Source organism: Folsomia candida, unplaced genomic scaffold (genome assembly GCF_002217175.1).
Source record: "Folsomia candida strain VU population unplaced genomic scaffold, ASM221717v1 Fcan01_Sc001, whole genome shotgun sequence".
Lineage (NCBI taxonomy): Eukaryota > Metazoa > Arthropoda > Collembola > Entomobryomorpha > Isotomidae > Folsomia > Folsomia candida.
The window spans coordinates 20,544,826-20,564,807 of record NW_019091193.1 but is presented as its reverse complement, the minus strand read 5'-3'; the positions used below and the strand labels follow the sequence as shown (position 1 = coordinate 20,564,807).

The 19,982-nt window shown below is 37.9% G+C and overlaps 1 protein-coding gene across 5 annotated transcripts in view; it reads left to right on the top strand.

Moving 5' to 3' along the window:
- Positions 1-977: 977 nt before the first annotated feature.
- Positions 978-19,982, top strand: part of LOC110848319 (guanine nucleotide-binding protein G(s) subunit alpha) — a 30,776-nt gene continuing 11,771 nt past the window's right edge. The window contains exons 1-8 of one of the 5 annotated variants that reach the window (XM_035851325.1): positions 980-1,610; positions 1,713-1,828; positions 3,410-4,044; positions 11,913-11,985; positions 12,074-12,128; positions 12,198-12,317; positions 12,799-12,850; positions 13,003-13,048. In XM_035851325.1, the coding sequence (XP_035707218.1) occupies positions 3,906-4,044; positions 11,913-11,985; positions 12,074-12,128; positions 12,198-12,317; positions 12,799-12,850; positions 13,003-13,048 (485 nt within the window). In that variant the 5' untranslated portion in view covers positions 980-1,610; positions 1,713-1,828; positions 3,410-3,905. Of the gene's footprint in view, positions 1,637-1,712; positions 1,920-3,409; positions 4,045-11,912; positions 11,986-12,073; positions 12,129-12,197; positions 12,318-12,798; positions 12,851-13,002; positions 13,049-19,982 lie in introns of all 5 variants that reach the window. The other 4 variants (XM_035851322.1, XM_035851324.1, XM_035851333.1 and 1 more) reach the window with 4 other exon arrangements.

Below are 19,982 nucleotides of genomic sequence, written 5' to 3'. Positions count from 1 at the left end.
AAGCAGGGGACTCATTTTGGTTTGGCATTTTACGACATTGAAGCGACATCATGAAACGAATCCTGGGTAGCATATTTATTTGCTTTGTCCATGTCTCTCTCACTTTCTCTCCATGTCACAAGGACAGCTCTGAAATAAGTGACTTGTGCTGTTTCCGAGTATCATGATATAAATTTCGCATTTCACTGAACTTATCTTGACATATTATATTCATTGGCGAGTTTGCGGCGCTACGCTATTGCCACGACTCTACTCAAATCAAAATCATCTCGCTCGAGAGTAAACTTGGAACATTTTGCCCGAATTTTACAAAGGACAAGCACAGAGATGTATATGTAGTAAGTGTAAAGTAAAGGTAGCATCACTCCACACACATACATGCATTCAAGTAAAATGAGGTGGAAGTAAATGCTCTGTAATTTTTGTTACAGATACGGATATACAACAAGATGCATGCATGTATATTGAATTAACTTGGTTGTACTTGTACCAGAAATTGTACCACCAGCAACAAAACTCACATTACATTTCAACAGTAGTGCATTACGGCAGTAAAAACGAGGCAGAAGCTTCAGAAGAGGAGACAAGAGGTGAGTTAAAAGAGATAAGCATATCACATCACATCAAAAGCAGTAAAGGGTTGCATTGCATGACCAGAGAGATGCAAATAAAACTTGCTTTTAAACCAGCCCAACCACCATGTCCTGCCAAATCTACTGATTCACAACATAATTTTCGCATTGCAATTTCAAACCCATGTTATCCACGTCTCATCATCCTCCCCAGCAAAATGGTTGAACTCCTCACAAAAGCAAGTCTTGGTGTTCAAACCTCCACGTACACACCTCTTCTCTCTCTCTCTCTTAATAGCTATCTGCTATCTGCTGGCTTTTAATATACCAACAAGACCAGTTCAGTTTTGCTTTACTTATTTGCCCTTAGCCCATGCATGCAGGAGTCAGTCGGCAAAACCTTGCGACTCTCTTTCCTCCACATAGCAGTCGTGCCATTACGACCAGAGCATTGCCTGTGCTCTATATATTATTATATTCCCATGTAGTCTTTAGTTCAGTTTAGTTAGTGTCTCTCCTTCAACTTAGCACGAGCAGAAGAGGCAGTAGGCCGAACAGAAAGAGTTAAAGTGAGTGAGACCACGGGAATTGCTATTGGATTGTGCGCAGAGCGAGTGCAGAAATTCGCAAGTCTTGTACCACACCAACCAACCAACCAGCCAGCCAACATTGGATGGAGGAGATTGGATATTTAGGATCTGCTGGATTCAACATTTGCACAAAGTGAGACGGGCAGACAGGACAGACCGTGAGCTCAGCCAACAACCTCTTCTTTCTCCATCCAGCTTCTTCGCAAACCAGCACATTACACCATATTCTTGGTCTTTTTTTCACCAATCTCTCCCAATCTCTCTCCCACCACCACTGGGAGAAAACACCTCTCGTCCGCCCCACAGGATTTTATTTCGAAACATTCCCCCCAAGGAGAAAGCAGTCGTCCGTTGTTCGAGGACCGTCACCACCAGTGAAAGCAGAGGGGAAAAGCGAGGAGGAAATTGGAGTGATTGGAGAGAGGAGAATAATGCATCTAATCTCAATGTAAGTCAGTCCATGCAGAGAGTCAAGTAAGTAAGTGAGTGAGTGAGCAGAGAAGTGGATGGATCGACGACGACGAGTATATTGTTGTCTTCATTTCCCTAGATCAACACACACACCCAATTCGCAAATTCGCTTTTCCTTCATCTTACACCACTAAAACCAAAAACACTCAAATTGTGAAAACACATCAGCCTTCCTACACACACACCAAGTGGGAGGTGGGAGCGAGCAGCTAATAAATAGGATAAAACACAAGCCGTGCATTTGTGTGTGTGTATCTGTGTGTGTCTGTGTAATGGGGATTATTTGGTAAATAATAATAATTCAGGCTGGATATTATTATCATATGTGTGTGGTGGCCGACTCAAACAGAAGCCTATGGCACAGCAGCAGATATGTGAGAGGAGGAGGAGAGAGAGCTCTAATTGGTATCAATTTGATTTAATGTTGGAAACGATTATTAAAAGATGGCTAAAGTGCTTTATGGGTTAATTTGTGCAAGAAGCACGAGAGGAAAGTGAGAAAAAGTCTTGGGTTTTATGGTGGTCTTGGGAAGATTTTTTCATGTCTCGGTCTCTCTGCAATAATTTTGGACTAGGTTTAAATAAATAGATCGGCAGAGATATTCTTGCCAGCATATCGACTACTTTTCCTGTCCGGATTCGATTGTTCAATAAGTACTGAAATTTTAATTACTTGCAATGTTCGCCATTTCAAGTTCAAAATAGTTAAATAAATTATAAATTCGGCACCACAATTGATTAATTCCAAACACCTTGTTATGCAAACAATTGGGGATTCATTTATTTGGATAAGGGCACAAGTATCTAGAACAGAGTGGAAAAGTTTTCTCAGATTATTATTGCAAAAGCCTTTGACGTTGTCTACTGCCTTAGTAGTAATGCCTTTTGAATGTCTGTAATTACCAACATATTTTCCTCAGCACCTTCCTCTACAAATACAACACCATAGTTTTCATGTCTTTAGGACTGTATGTACATACAAATCATATTCAATGTACATCAATCCTTCATGATGGAATTTGACAGAATTGCTCCACTCTGTTTTGCTACTGATTGCTGTAAATTGCCCAAAATTTCCGGCATTGCTATCCATCCACCAACCATGCATCACACTCTTCTTGCGAGTTTTTGTTCTTAGAAATTTAATTTGGTGTGTGGTGTCTTGTGTTATTTCATGCTAGAAGCAAAACGAAAGATCTATGTATTTAAAATTCATAACGTAAATGTTTTATATTTCTGTGAATATTTCGCATGCAATTTTAAATTCCGAGCATACGTTAATCAATTCATATCATCTATTTAGCAAAATTCCATTCATACGAATACAGCATAGAGTACACATAATCACCACAAATCTAATCTAGTTTAAAGGCAGTCCAATTAAAAACACTGAAGACGCCAAACAAGGGTCTTGATTCTTTGTCACGAAAATGCGCTTTGTAAATATTTGCTGTAACTTGATCAAAAGTTAAGTGGTGGAGTGCCATTAGTCCATGGCAACTGTGGACACTGAATTGGAGTGACACATGTATATATACATATATGTGTATGAATATATACATGAATGGATGTGTGCAGATGAATGAATATGAATGAGTGAGGGAATGTGGTATGCCTGCGTATAGTTAAATATTTAGTAATAACTTTCAAGTATTTCAATTTGTCTCTCTCGATGTTGTTGGATTGTTATGATATTTTCGACATAATTTGCATATGTTGCAAGGTCCAAATCGTATCGTACTAAGTATCGTATTTTTTGTTTGTTTACGGTTTCAGAAATCTCGTGGACCAAGCCAGCTGGTCCTGGTGTGTGTGACAATCATTTTTCAGAATTGATTTTTCAAGAAGGGGCTCTTTCACAACAGGAAAATTGTGAACACGATGTGGTGCTAACATTGAAATTATTTTGTTGGCAATCTTATTAAACCTGACTGAAAATGGTGCAATACTACAACTAAAATTAATCACAATTCCTGCTGGACTCGGATATATTTATTAGCGTAAGAGAAAGTCAATACCGTTTTAGTGGCGAGTCTGTTCATTTCTCCTTCACACAATCAATGTTTGTCGATCTGAGCTTAAAATAGTAGAATAAGAAAGAAAGAGAGACGGGACGAAAGAGAAGGTCAAGTTGAAAGTGCAGAAAATACTAATAAATAAAGTGCTATCGATAGTTAAGCAATTTGCGGACAGACTCCAACTTGTGGAAGGATCGGAGGAGGAGTTTTTGTGATACTGTGGTTGGAGTTGGTTGAGCCGAGCCCCTTATGACATGGGGTGCTTCGGTGGCAGTGGCTCGAAAAACGACCAAGAGGAAGATAAGCGGAGGAAGGAGGCGAATAAAAAAATTAATGCACAGATCCAGAGGGACAAACAGATCTACAGGGCCACACATCGGCTTCTCCTACTGGGTAAGTACACACAGTTTTCATTACCTATTCACTGGAAAATAGGCCAGTTCTTCAGTCTGGATAAGCAAGAACTAGCTGTAAATACATAGTAATCATTTTAATTTTGGTTTGAGACACGAGATCTGGATTGCAATCCAGGATTGCTTGGCACATAATGTAGATAAATACGTATATATGTGCAGGTAAAACAATAGTGATGTGGCAGCGTATGGGGATATATTTATTTGGTTGGCGTTATACATGCATGCATGCATACATAGGTACATACGTTGTGTGTATGTGACACGTCGTCTTATCACCGAACGAACGGATTATCCTATCATCTCATCTCTACACATATGCAAATATTTATAAGAGTTGTCTGGCGAAATGGTTTTTAAAATTGGGTATTCGTATCTAGCAAAAATAATAATTCTGTTTCATCATAACAAAATGCCGTGGACTTTTTGGGGATTTTAGAACCGAATTCATATAAGAATATTTATTTAGCAGGAGAAAAGTGAAGCTGATACTTGAGAAATTCACTCTTTGCTCATGAAGTCAGTCATTTATTCAGGATTCTTGGAGATTTTTGCGGTTGGGGGATAATGAGAGACTTATATTTCTTTCATTAGTAACGAGCAATTTCATAGCATTTATGAGAACAGGAGGTGTTTTAGAAAGGAGAACCCGGATCCGCGGAATTTCGCAGAAATCATCACGTTTGACTAGAATATGTCTCTCGATTTATCCTTCCGTGTGTGTACAACATTCTGCCTTTGATCTAGACTGAATGGGTAACAAGGTATAGAAATATTTCGATTTGTAAACATAATAATAAACGCGATGTCCTCATTACTTCTCGTCCCAGGATGACTACTCGTTCAAACTCTCGGCATAAGTGGAACTCGGAGCGTTGCACAATTTAAATCAATCAAGATACGATTAAGGAATTTTATTTTTTAATCTCACATTCATATCATTCTCAATATACGCACTCGAACCTCTTCTTGTTTTCTTTGTCCGCTCTATTCACGAAGGATTTCTCATACTCATGCAGGACGCTCATTAGTATAATTCAATACGCTTCTCGTGGATTTGTTGGTGAAAAAGAGTTGAAGACATACTTTACATATTGTCGTCAATATCAAATTATTTTCAGAATCAAACATAAGAAGTGTAGAGTTGCATATTTGGTACGTAGTTCGTCCCAGCCATAAGTACTGCCGCGTTTTTTAGCACTTCCCCAGGATATCAATCAGAAATGCTAATTGCTGAACGACTACAAATGCAGACATGACAAAGCTTTTATTATAAGCTATGGATCAATTTTCTTTATGCCACTAAAAAATCTGCAAGTCAAGACGTTGTGATAATGTCCATCAGATGGAACTTCTTCGTGACAGTAATGGGGACGACGGAATCAGATTTCGTCTGGCGCTGGCCAAACTGGATTCAATTATGTAATTCTATCTCATATTCACACAACAGCGGATGGTTAACTAGTCTATTTATAACTATTTTCAATTTTATTCAAATTGACAAAAGTTATTCATATGTACCATTCATAATTAATGCTTTACTACCTGACCTACGCGTCAAGTACAAGAGCCAAAGTTCTCCTGAAATGAGTTACGATCACGTTACGATGCTGTTGTCTTGACTTTTAGAACAAGTGAATCGATCAATACATGAAGTTTGACTACCTACCAAGACCAGCCGCCGCGGTTGAGTAATAAGGATAACTGCTGCAGACGAAATAAAATTAGATGACTTATTATGTTTCCCTTTCGAAATGACGGATACAGGAGAAGGTGATGTTATGCACTAATATGGACGCTACAACCACACGGTGTGAACGTGGACAAACCGATAAACATTCCATTGACCATAAATATAATTTTAAATATTGATTGTCACTTTAGAAGGATGTATGTACACACATGCGAACGTGATGAATGAGACGAATGCCGTCTGACATGACATGCTGACATTGACATTCGTTCCTGAGCTTGCTTGCTTCTATTTTATTATGGCTGGTCACATTAAATGAATGATTTACAAGAATTTTCGTGCAATCCTATGATTCAGCACTGTTCTGGGATACGAAGGGAATACGAAGGACAATTCAAACGTGAATTTGCAAAAATGCTTTATACTTCATTTGCGATCAGTTCTAAATACTCATTCTCAAATAATGTGTGTTAGTCCAAGCTTTGTTTTGGAAGATTTGTTTGTCTAGTCTTTTTTTTATTCCTGTTCCAAGTTTTTATCCAACAGTACAACTATTTAACTATTTTGTTTTGCACGTTTTCATGTAAATAAATATGTTGGCTAAATCTTAAGATTACTTGGCGTTTTTATGATACATCTGATGTTCTTGCCGTTTCATGGGTTACAGTATTTAGATCCAGACAATCTGAGGAGCTGGGTTGGCTCTGAACCCAACACTCTCATCGTCTCGTGCTTGCGCTGGCTTTGCTGGCATATTTGCTTGCTAATAAAGCCCATGTTGACAACCTTGTTTCTTAAAATAATACTGGACTAGGGAACATATTAATATAATGATCTCGATAGAAGGAACAGCACAGACACGTAGATGTATAGATATAGGGACGCCTAGAGCAGTGTTCAAATATCAGTTTAACGAACGGATTCCACCCACTGCACTACCGAGCCAACTATACGAATGTACATATTTATATGCTGCTGAGCAAGATTAAAACATATATGCACCTCATTTGGTAGACGACATAGTCACACATTATTATTGTATTAACGTGATTGCTCAAAAGTAAAATATTCAACTGCAAATTTAAGTAAGACAGGGATTATCCTTTTAAAAATGGCCAACAACTACATATTATTAATTTCGCGATAGACACATATGTTCAAGTAGAATATATAGAAGAATGCATATCACTACGTTATTTTTTATATAATCCTGTAAAGTGACTAACACCATGATGGGAAATCAAGCCAATCTACTTTTGGTGTCCAATCTATACACATACTTTGCTCAGCCAGCGTCATACCCAAATTCAGCAAATGCATATTTAAGTATGTGTGTAAATGCTGAGCCGTCTGCTTGTTACGTTTATTTTAAATACGAACTCCACCTTGTTTGTTATACTTTGTCAACTTAGTTCCACATTGTTAGTAAAACATGCGATACTTGCATAAAATTCAGCGAAATAAAAATCTCTGCAGGCAACACTGGTAATAAGTCAGTCAACTGTGTCTCCCTCACATTAAAATAAAATCCAGATTCGACCATACATGTCAACTGCCAAACAAACCATCAAGGACTTGACGTACGTGATGCAATTCCCAATTAGGTCTATGCGCCATTAACACTTGGAAATATTACTTTACTACCTCGAATCACATATACTTTGACAACAACTTTTATTGTACAGTGGAATAAATGACAGTCAGAAAATGGTTGAAGGGTTTGTGCGGATGGCAATGTTCAAAATCTCTTTTCAAAAAACGGCTACAAGAATTTACGAAAAATATTGCGAGTAACCGGATATAAATTTATTAATTCTTATGTAATTGCCCATTTGTCTACAAGACATTTGTGCGAATTTTGTTATGAGTCAACGTCTGAAGAAGTTCTGGCACATGGTAGATTCAAACCACGTCCTGATTAGGTAGTTATACACAATTATTGATTGGACTACATTGTGTCAACACTTGACATGTTTATTGACACTGTAATACATAATACGCAATATGGGAGGTAAACTGGCCGATAGACTGCCATTCATTGTATTTATTAAACTTGGTAACTCTTACTGTGAGAGTGTAGCCCTTAAACAAAATCGAGTCAAGAGTTGTGCGACAATAAAATTAATAAAAATTCTAAACAATTTCATGTCTAACAACTTCCACACACATACTTTTGTAAAGCAGGTTTACTACGAGAATGAGACTTCACTTTCACATAAAGTTTGAAAATAGAAACTCTGCACATGCTTTCCTTATGCTATACATACTTAAATGAATGTATGTAACAATTAAAAATCACAATTAAAAATTATTGACTCTAAAATTTGACACCTCCAAAAGTCCAAAGATGAGAGAACAATTAGGTAGTTTTTTTAATTTATTAACGGCTCACTCTGTTTTCGAATGACTGTCGACTTTTTACGGTGAATGAGTCACTCATCATTTAGAGTAAAATTGAAACTAACTCTAAAGCAGACTAATGCAGTTCCACGAATAATCCTTACGTATTCCTTGTTAAACAACATAATTCACTTCATGTCCAGCAAACGAGTGTCAAAATAACCATTGGGGAATATGCCGCGCTAATCATTGTAAATTTAATGGCTATGTTCTTCCACCATTTAATTAGCTGATCGTGTACATGTCCATACTTCAAATGAGCCAAGGCTGGTTAGATTGTAGATGATTTCAGTGCTGCATGCGGGGAAATGTATGTGCAGCAAAATATATGTTAGTTTTTAGTTATTGCTGGCTGCATGATGTAATAATTAGTACAGGTACATGTATTAACTGTTTGTTTTGCATAATGAATCTCAGTCAGTCAGCACTTTGCCGTGTGGAGGGTTATAGTGGAATTGCAGTTGCTGAGACATAATGGTTTTATTTATTGCTCCATGTGATTGGTTCTGGAGGCGTGGAACGCAACGCGTCGTGGATATCGTCGTACCACGAAAACTTTACTCATAGATACTTGTTGTTTGCAATCTACCGATACTTAATTTGAATTGTCTCCTTTCTTGATGCAATGTTGATTTTGTTGTCATAAGTATGACAGACAACTGCTGTATGCTTCCATGTGATCCTCCACGCAAATTTAGGCGAGTGGAGTGTGAAGAGTTTGTAAAATATTATGCCATTATCCTCGATCGGATGAAAAATATAATTTTTTAACAATAGAAGGATAGCATACACAATTTGACAATATCATATTTTGTAGCACGAAGTCGTTATCCCACGGTTTTCTCAACATGCCACATATCAGATATCCCGTTTATTGTTTGCCGTTTAGGTCCTTTCAGCACTGACATCTCATATTTCATACACACTGAAATTACGTAAGATAAGATAACGGTGGATTTACTTTGTTGGCTGTTTCAAATGAATGTAAATGATCCGTCGTTTCATAATTATCAAGTATTATTGCGATTGATTTTATGGGAGAAAATATGAGCCTTGGGAGACCTGACGACTTGTGTGGATTAGGTTTCTTTGTGGCGTGAGAGAGATGATACTTCTTCCCTTATTATCCTAGTTGGAAATCAATAAGACGACGCCTGCACTTGCCATTCTAATATTTGTTTTTGTAAAGTAAAAATTCAAAGCCAAGCGCCTAATAGTTCTATCTAATACATAGGGCGACAGGGTCGTATATTCCGTGTCACTTGTCTGCCTTTATGGTATCCGTTCATCGAGGAACACATCCTCTCACCTTGGTTGGGGTGCAAATTATGACTCGATTTGTTATTAGTTCTAGATATTTGTTAAAACAATTGTTAATTTTCAGCAATTGATCTGTCGTCAATAGTCAATGATATCATCAATCTGGTAAATGTTGATACGGATTTATGCATGTGTATGCATGTCTCGGAAATCGTAGCAAAAGCAATATGCTCACAAACAAGACTAGTAAAATATTGTTCTGACGAAATAATGACAAATGAGTTTGGGCAACCCAAATTGATACACGAGTAGTGAGTGGCTCACTACCTAGTTTTGTGTTTTTTTCTCATTTGTATACAAACCAACTGTTAGATTTCTGCCATCAACCGATCAATGTGCATGTAATAAATATGCATATACATACATCGAACAGGAAGAATTACGATTCCTTATAATTTATTGATCTACATCTCTTCCCAATGATGGGCAACTACCGTTCGAAGACGTACTTTCATCACAAAGATCTTTTCAGCCTTTGCAGCTTTTCAGCCTTTGCCTCAGCAACAGAAAACTTAGTTTTTTTACTACAAGTCCATCACTACTTATCAGTTTAGATGACCTTTTCCTCTGAATTTTGTCATACTTTCCCCATCACCGATCACGACTGAATGACTGACCCGACTGGCTGCTGAGTTAACAATTTGTCTAATAGTCGATATACTTATTACATTTGTTATTATTATTCGTTTTTCGTGTCCCGACAGTCTTTGTGACTTTCTCCAAAAACAAAGGTTACGTTGGATTATGATGGAGTGTGATGTACTCCTGATGATGATATGGTGGTGTATTAAATATGTGTATGTAGTAAAGCGTTCTCTCGCTGCTGGGTCGATCGATCCAATTATATTGCAGCATTACATGAGAACGAGGGAAAAGTATTTGGCCAGAGGAGGAAGAAGAAAAAGAAGTCAACTGCATAGACTTTCCCTCACTCACCCACACCACCAGCACCACCACCTCGCTTTCTCCCTCCCTCCAGTCGGCGGAGAAAATTATACAAAACTCTCTGGCCCACAATTCCACCCATATATATTCAATATGTGAATCAATAGCACGCCAGCCAAACTACCTCCTCACAGCCTCCTCTCCCATCAATAATCTATCAATTAATCGCTACTCCTATCCAACCCCATGAAAAACAGGAAAAAAAGTTGAGTTCATGTCCGCACTGTGTGAGAAGTTTTGACCGATATTTAATTCTTGTAAAATGTCCTCTCATATAATAAAAAGAGCAATGAACAAAGGAGCTCTTAAAGAAATGCCAACAATGTGAATTAGACCCTGAGCAGTAAAAAAAATTCTTTAAACCCGTCCGGATGGATTTATGTCTTCAATAAGACAAATCCAATCTACACAATGAAATGAAATGTAAGCGTAAATCGGCAGAGTTTGACAAGGAGGGATCTACACGTTCATATATCCGCTTGACAAAAGTATTTCAAGAATTTCCTATTTTCTCCATCAACAAACGAACAGATTGAAAAGCGATATTATTATTTATATTGAGTTTGGAGTACGAGCCAAGCTATAATTCTTCCATGAATGGGACAGAGATGAAATGCTCAGATCAAGACGTTTTATCATCCTCCGCTCCTCTTACTACTAGAAGATACATATTTCGCCAAGTTGAATTTTTTAACTGTCTGCAATACTTATTTATACCAAAAGACGAGTATGGATTTAGATATATGCATGAATACGGGATTAATGGGGTCAATGTCGTCATTGTATGAGATGATTTTTTTAATTCGCAAACTGATTGAGTTCGGCTTTTGGTACAAATAAATGGTTTTGTACAATTTAAAATGACATATTGTATGGGTATTCAATCGTTATGGCAGTTCGCATAAAAAATAAGTTTTTTTATGCTTTACAAAATAAAAACATGCCCTGGAAGTGCGTTTTGCCAACCTTCATAAATCAAAATTTCCAACGGAAAGTTTACAGACCAATGAATTTAGGTTTTTATGCACTACGCCAATTACACTAACGCATGAAATGAATACCCCCATTATTTATTTATTTACCAATGTGAGTCCTTTTAACAAGAACAACTTTCTTTATCACAACTATTATGTTCATTAAATTTTATTCAAGTTCTCAGGATTTTTAGGAAGCAAACTCTGCCCTCATTTCATGGCCAGGTTCATGTCGATTTGTATAATTATTTATAGCATAGAGTAAATAAATTCCCATATTAACAAAAATGAAATTTTCTGCATACAGTTTTATGTGCCACACTAACGATCTGAAACGAGTTTAAAGGTGCTGAACATTGATTACATATTTGCATTGAAGCCAAGTACTGACCCGCACATCTCAATTGTTTAAATATAGGTTTTGTGCAAGATTATTTTTGGCTAGTTTGATAACATCTGGATACGTATGTATATTTTGAAATTAAGCAATATATTTGCAATATTTGTGTATTACAGGTGCCGGTGAGTCTGGGAAGAGTACCATCGTAAAACAAATGAGAATATTACACGTTGACGGATTTAGTGAAGAGTGAGTAGTCAAAATTATATAAATATTTTCTTGTGTGTATAGAATTTTTGAATGGATTCTTAATTGATTCCAATTTTCCTCGTTTCAGCGAAAAGAGACTTAAAATAGAAGATATCAAAAAAAATGTTAGAGATGCAATATTGGTAAGTTTACTTTCCCCTCCTTTTCTCATCCTCCTTCTAGTTGAAGACTAATCCAATTTGCTTTGGTAGACAATTACTGGAGCGATGAGCACACTGACCCCACCCGTTCAACTGGAACATCCCGAAAACCAATTTAGAGTGGATTATATCCAAGACGTTGCCTCCCAACCTGACTTCGACTATCCACACGTAAGTCATTCATCCTTCTATATCCATCCGTCCTAACTGCTCCCAACCCTCAATAACTGCATACATCAGACCTGTCCGTTCACTCATCACTTTCACCATGCACCCTTCTTCCTCATGAGCACCACATGTGTGTACGTAGGACCAGGTGTGTATGTAAAACATGTCTAGTTGCATATATGCACACAGGCTTCAACGTAATTAAGCATCCAAATGTGTGCATAATGTGATTCGAATGACGACCCTGGTAGAAAAATGTTCCAATTTTTAGAAAATGACATACCCAGTGTGGGGTCCTCACACGAGGTAGCAGCCACCGTGATCTGAAGTAGACAGATTGAACCAAAACTTAAATCCTCTAAGTTCCCTATTTTAATTAGGACTCAATACTCTCACGTTTGTTCTTAACTAAGGAGGAGAGGTGGTAGTTTCCCCTGATTTCTTCTCACTCATTCATTCAATGTGGGTGTGTTTTGACTTGTAGGAGTTTTACGAAAACACGGAAGAGCTGTGGAAAGACCGTGGAGTCCAAACATGTAAGTTTATTATAATTAAAATCAAGCAGTAATAATCTATTCATCAGGACGTATGTATTAATTAATGAAAGTCTCATGGGACGAGGAGAGAGATTCGAGTTTGTTAACAAAGTATGTATCAGTGTCTAACATGCGTTTTCCTTCCCATACAGGTTTCGAGAGATCCAATGAATATCAACTAATAGACTGTGCAAAATAGTAAGGACCTCAATTTTATTCTGAGCATAATTATTCCCGTAATCTCTTGGTGGTTGAACTGGGCATTTTGAAAAGATGATGAAAATTTTCTAGCATTGCATATTATTTAAATGTGCTGCACTGTGCATGACAGTCATTAGTTGCAATTGTTAGGAGAGGATATCCTCCACTAATATCCTCTACATTTTCCAGTACGTAGCACTGGAATTTTGTGCATCAATGTCAATGTACATATGAAGTCTTTCGAGTTAAGCTCCTCTAAAATTGAGTGGTGGAGAATCAACATTTTGCTAAATCCATGTTCGAAAACAACCAAATTAGGAAGGTATTAAGAAAGGAAAGTATGCACATGGAAAGCAATGCCAGTAAATATTTATTTGTCTTGTTTTTTCTGTGATGGGTACTTTACTGAATAAAATCAAGTTAGCTCAAACTGAGAATATCACTAATATACTGTTTACATCACTTTATTATCAGGATTATTGCGTCACTTATGCCCACTTTGCTTTATAACCTTGTTCCACTTTAGTTTTGAACTTATTAGTTTAACTGGTTAAATTAAGTGGTAAGTTGGTTTGGTTGTAATTGTGAAGTGCAGATGTTGTTTGTCAAAATGAGTGTGGCTAAAGACTCGGCTAAATACATAGTTTGTCACTTGCAGATCGGTATACGTATGTAACTCAGCCTAAAAATAACGACGTCATTCGAGTTACAGAATGATACACTTCGTATTTAAAATATACAATAAAAAATATTGCGTTTTGCTAATAAAACGGAAGTTTAATGGTAAAAATTTGCTGCACTCGTGTAGAATTTTCAAAAATTTCAAAGCATACATATTTACTTGCACAATATCCCGAAATAGTAATGGTGAAACTGATTCCATTACTTTCAATCAAAGGGCTTGCTCAACTTAAAAAAGAATACGAGATGAGGTGGTTCATTAATTAGTCAGTCTGGTCTGGGTCTGGGCAGAGGCAGAAGTAGAGGCATGACAGATCCATTTGTTATGCATATTTCAGTTCTTTTCATGGCCACGGTCGTCTTATAGTCAGTTCTGCATGTTCTACTCCCATGTAAAACTGGACTGGCTTCGGATAAATATGACTCATTTCCATTCGCCAATATTTGTAGGCGTTGTGATTTTTACAATACAACGAGAAAGTGCAATACGAAATACATAAAAATGTACTTGATGCACTTTAATTCATTCATTCAGTGATTTAAAAATAATGTAAATATGGCTTTACAACAGTTAATTTTTATTGTTATTAAGAAACGCTAACATAATTGTCATATGTTCAAAATAGAGTTCTCTTGAATATTCATGAACATTTTCCTTGTTTGTTTTCTTATGCGATCTGGACTTTATGTTTAAAGTCGTCCAACATTGTCGTCCTTGAAGTAAACAAGTCTGCCGGATACTGCAGCCAGACAGATGAAATTAAATAAGCAAGTCTAGAAAGGAAGAAAGATGTCAATTTTTTGGTTCACCTTTTTGCAAAACAAATACAACTACAATTAAGATACGTCGAATTGATATGTAGTACAATACGTGTAGAGTGCATCAGAACTGAACCATGCACATTCTTAATTGGCACTGTGTGTTGCTCCTCAACGGACATAATGCTGTCCATGTTTATTTTTGTAACGTATGCACAGAGATACATTTCTCCTGTATTGATCTCATTGGATTTATTGAAATTCTCCGCTATGGTAGACTAATCTCAGGAATATGCGAAGATGGGAGTTACGTACACATGTAATGCATAGACAGCAATGAGTGGAACTATATCCGATTCCTGTTGCTAATCATACACCCAATTAGGGTTTTGGTTGTATTATTTATATTAGCAGAGCAAATCATGAACATACATATTTTGTATGGGATTTTTTACTTTGCAAGTACACAAACTTACCTACCGTTACGTGATTCGATTATAATCATCCTTGAAATAAATTGAATGTCATGATACGGATAAGAGACGTACTTTGATAGATTTGCAGCCGACAAAGCTCAATTGTGCTCACTTGAATAGCGACATGCATTCTGTACGACAAAAAGAAAACTAAACTTGAGGTAGGTCAGAAGAACCAGTGCACAAGTTTTCTTTTTGATGGTTGAACCATGTTTATGAAAGCACCAGCAGCTTATATATTTGTATTATTGACCACTCACAATCCTATTACCAATTCCCAGAAATGATGAAACGGCGTGGGTTTATTCTCTGATGGCTCAAAACATGTCTCGACGTAATCACATACGACTCACTCACAATAAATACATGGACGTATTTGTCAGATCTCTGTTACTCTAGATTCAGTGATGTCGTATCGCGGAAGCAAGAAATTATTTATTTATTGGATCTGGCATGATCCGATGCATTTCTAATGTGTGCATGGTACCTGTTGAGTTTAAGCACTTGCTGATTAAACTGGCTGAAAAGACACTTAAATGAAACTTAAATGAAGAAGTTGTGTGCCTTCAGCTCTACGGCCCACCCATCCACACCCACGTCCATCCATGCATTCACTCGCTAACTCACTCACAGGAATTTATGCTGCACGAGGTTGAACAAAGAGAAAAGCTACAACTGCGACTACTTGCGTAAGCAGTGACATAAAAGTAAGTAGCTGGGTGAAAGTAACGATCATGTCCGAAGCTCAAGTAGTGTAATGTGCAAGAGTGTGGGTGCTGATGAGAGGGTGACAGAGAGAGAGAGAGAGAGAAAGAGAAAGCAGCCTCACAGAGCCCGGGGCCGCACACACCTATGATTTTTATTTTTGTGCAGTTCATAACCTTATTGAAAGTATGTACATGCATGTGTACATAAATATGTACAGTGATAAAGATCACATGCTTTCAGATCTGCAATGAGTATAAGATATGGCTGCTTATTTGGCTTAAACTGTGTTACCATTTTCACTCATCGCAAAATAATGAAAAGAAGAGATTTATTAGGAACTCGTCTAGAAGTAATTCTGTAGTTACTGTTGATTGGATAGGCCCGTGTTATTTTTATTTTACTCAAAGCCATCTACCTCTCTTAATAAAATCTCAGAGTAGACGTGTTCAACTCGAACTATTTATACGTAGGAAAACAATATACGTGACGACATAACCGGATTAATTACCCATTTTGAGTATTGGATACTATTTTACGGTGTCAAGCCTCCTCCTCCTCTGATGTCACATGTCACTTTGACCCAACTCCTTTAATTGTCTATCTGCGTTACAGCCATGACCACTTGCGCACTTATCGCATGCAGATTTGCCAGCCTGGGGACGCCTCTGCTGTCTCTTGTGTTTATTTGGCAATATAATTACAGAAACACGTCAGACACACCCTCGAGTAGATGAGATGGACATTTGTTGACAAACAGGAATAGACTTTTGTTTGCGCACTTTGGAAAGAAAATGTACAGGTTGCATTTTATGTGTGGATATTTAGTGTGTTTTCATCCCAGTTCAGCTCAATTTCATCCAGCTCAAAATGCTGTAAAACTAGGAATGGAAAAGAAACAAGGAAAATTGAAATTGAATGGCACTTGAATGGAATGGGTGACGCACATGCAGCTTCCTTCCGGAGAGATCAGATATACGGAGAGCGTCACCACCTGCCCTTCACAGATCTCGATGCCCTTTGGATATGTGGTAGGGTCCTATGAGTGTACTAAAACCCTGCAGTGGTTTGACTCCATGGCCACATTTACGTCCGCCACACCCACTCAAAGGGATGAAAACCACAAAAGTTACCAACTTCAAAAATCCAATTTTGCGCGGATTTTGATAAAATTTGCATTTTTGTGATCCCAGATACTTGTCTGATAATATTCAATAGCAATCTCAACTTTTTTGAAATTTTCGAAATTTTCGAGCTGATGAACTATTCGAAAAAATTCAAAATTTCAAAAAAGTTGGGATATCTACTGGATATGATCACACAAGTATCTGGGATCACAAAAATGTAAATTTTATCAAAATCCGAGCAAAATTGGATTTTTGGTGACATTTAAAGTACATGAAAACGGCTTTTTTCGTGTTTTACGCGACTTTGAGTGGGTGTGGCGGGCGCAAATGTGGCCATGGAGTCAAACCACTTCAGGGTTTTAGTACACTCATAGGACCCTACCACATATCCAAAGGGCATCGAGATCTGTGAAGGGCAGGTGGTGAAGCTCCCCTCCTGAGAGTTGTGTATTGTGGTCCACTACATACTCCATAAGCCCCACCTCTCACGTCTCTCGGCATATTTATGTGTGTGTACATACATGTGCATAGAAAGCAAATATGTATTTTACTTTTCCAAGAATGCACAAGCTTAGCTGATTCAAAATTTAGAGTATATTTTTAGTTGTTGTTTAGCTGTTGAAGTCGGAGATTGTCAGAAATCTTGTTTTCATTCATGCTGACACAAGTGTTTTCAAGATTCTGAAAATAGAATTTTGTCAGGAGTTTCCAATTAAACTAACTTCACACATTGTACTCCTTAAGGGTAATTTCATCTGTATGTTATGAAAATTGGACATTGTGTCTAGTTTAACCTGTGGCTTGATTATTAAATTGTGAAATCGTGCCCACTTGGACATCAAATTTAAGCCAACCTACGTTGTACTACTATGAATTCCAGGGTTGCCAGGCTTTCCGCCATGACTGTCTGTCTTTGACACTATTTCGGTAGAACGATCAAGGTCATCCAATCGACTTGAAAGTTTGCACACCCTTTGTATAGCCCCCAGATTAGGAATTACCTACAAAGATCGAAATTAAGGAAAATGCGGCGAAAGTTTCTGGCTCGGGCTACATCAAGCCTGCCCAATGAATTTTGCTATGGATATTGCCATACTTTCTCTTATGTATTACTAAGGAAAACCTGCTCACTTTTCTCACCATTTCCAATCGACCGTGAATGGCGAATGGAGTAGAAGATTTCGCATAAAACTGTAATAACAGATAGCTCGATACCATGTACATTCTGGTAAATGAAACATCCCAAGTTCAAGAACATAATAATACTTTTCCTCCTCCCCAGCCCACTCAATAGCACTGTTTCCATACGAGCAGTGTTTACTCGGGAGTGGAGTTGCCGGTGATGTTGGAGAGTGCAGTTGTTTGTTGATAAGCAGCAGCAGGAAGAAAGGGATCGAGAGACAAGAGAGGCTTTGGACCAACTCTGGCTTTCTGACGTCATTGCATTACCTAACTCAACTCCAGTGCTGGTCCCCTCTTTCACACATCCAGATTTTGTGAACAAAATTGCACAAGAAAATTTTGCCACGAGAGAGAAAGAGAGACGGAAATACTGTCCCTTGTTGCTTAACCAAGTCCTTGAAAAACAAGACATGGGCTGGATGCGTGTGTGTGTAACAGATGTAATGACTTCCTTGTCTCGTCCTGAAATACGTAAAGTTGTTTACGCAATTTTATACTTTATAAAACTGCAAATAACTAGGTTCAAATAATACACTACTAATATTTGTGCTTCTATTTTTATTCCACTGGTTTAAACTTGGTGAAAGTTTCGTCTTTTTCTGGAAAAGTTGGTATTAGCACGTGTTTACTTTTGTAAATAGAGTCCCAACAGAGCGAATAAAACTTGAAAGTTTTATTCTTAACTGTGTCAACTTTTTACGTTTCACCATGATCATTAGTACATTACATTATGTGTGCTTATCCTTAGTATGAATTAATATTAAGCTATACACATAGGATGATGCGTATGGTTGTGCTGCAATTATCTAGAAGGACTATTAGTGCATACACTCATAGTTGACAGTTTATTTAAAAAGTTTCAAGTCTAATCTTTCATCTAATAACTATCAGAATCGGGGAAAGAAAAACTTCATGATTCGAAAAAAAGAGTTAAAAACATGAACTAGGTTTTCTTAAATGTAAAATAATTTATCCATCTGGAATCTCAACTTGATAAGAAAGTGTTTGTAAAGGCTGTCTGAGGCTCAGCCTAGTAGGAAGATTTTAGGGTGGGGGAGTGATAAATGTGCGAACGAGGTAGAAGGTGCATCATAAAGGCCGAAATTATTGTGAAGGATATGGAGTGTGGGAAAAGAAATGAGTTTGGCGGAGAGTATGCAGGGAGAAGGAAACGTCTATAGAAGAGAAGAAGAAGTGTGAAGTAGATGAAATGTGGTGAAGTAAACCAAAGTGAAAGCACGGTGAGGAAGTGCAAAAGTCAAAGAAGGAGAAAGTGTTAGCACTGCACACACTGTGAGCGTATAACCTGCTTCACCTCTCATTAGCGGGTGTAAGTAGTTTTCCACCACGACCAGCCAGAGCATCACTCCCATTCTATTCGGCACTTTCACTTGCCACAATGTCGGAACAGAGATTGCAATATGAAAACTCAAGCCTCACCTGAGTGAGAATATGTTCAAGTAACATCTCCTTAAACACCTGAAACCATGGGTTTTTGGTCGATTTCCTTTTCGAAATACTTGGTAGTAATGATTTTCGTGGTGGGATCTGAACCATACAGTTTCCCATTGTGAGGAAGGAATGAGGAGGAACCTGATGAAAGCAAGCCGCCGTGGACGAGCAGGCCTCTGATCAGGCCTCTGATCTGCTGTTGCTGCTGCCTGATGCATGGGGAGAAAGTGGGAGACGAGGCTGGCTGAGCTGCTCTCTCGAATCGAAACCTCCTCCTGCCGGTGGTGTTGCTGGGGGATGTATTTGTGTTGGGTCTGCCTGGCTGGCTGGCGAACCTAAACCTGTGTAAACCAAGAATCGGATAATGTTGGTTGAATGGTGACTGAACCTATTGATCAGTTCAGATCACATAGCATAGTGTTGGCCAGCCGCAATCATGCCGCCACCGCGAGGGGACTTTCACTTATTTGGTGTACAATAGGAAATATGATCCACAAACGAAATGTCGATGACAATTGAATAGAGAGCTTATACTCAAACTCCGCTATG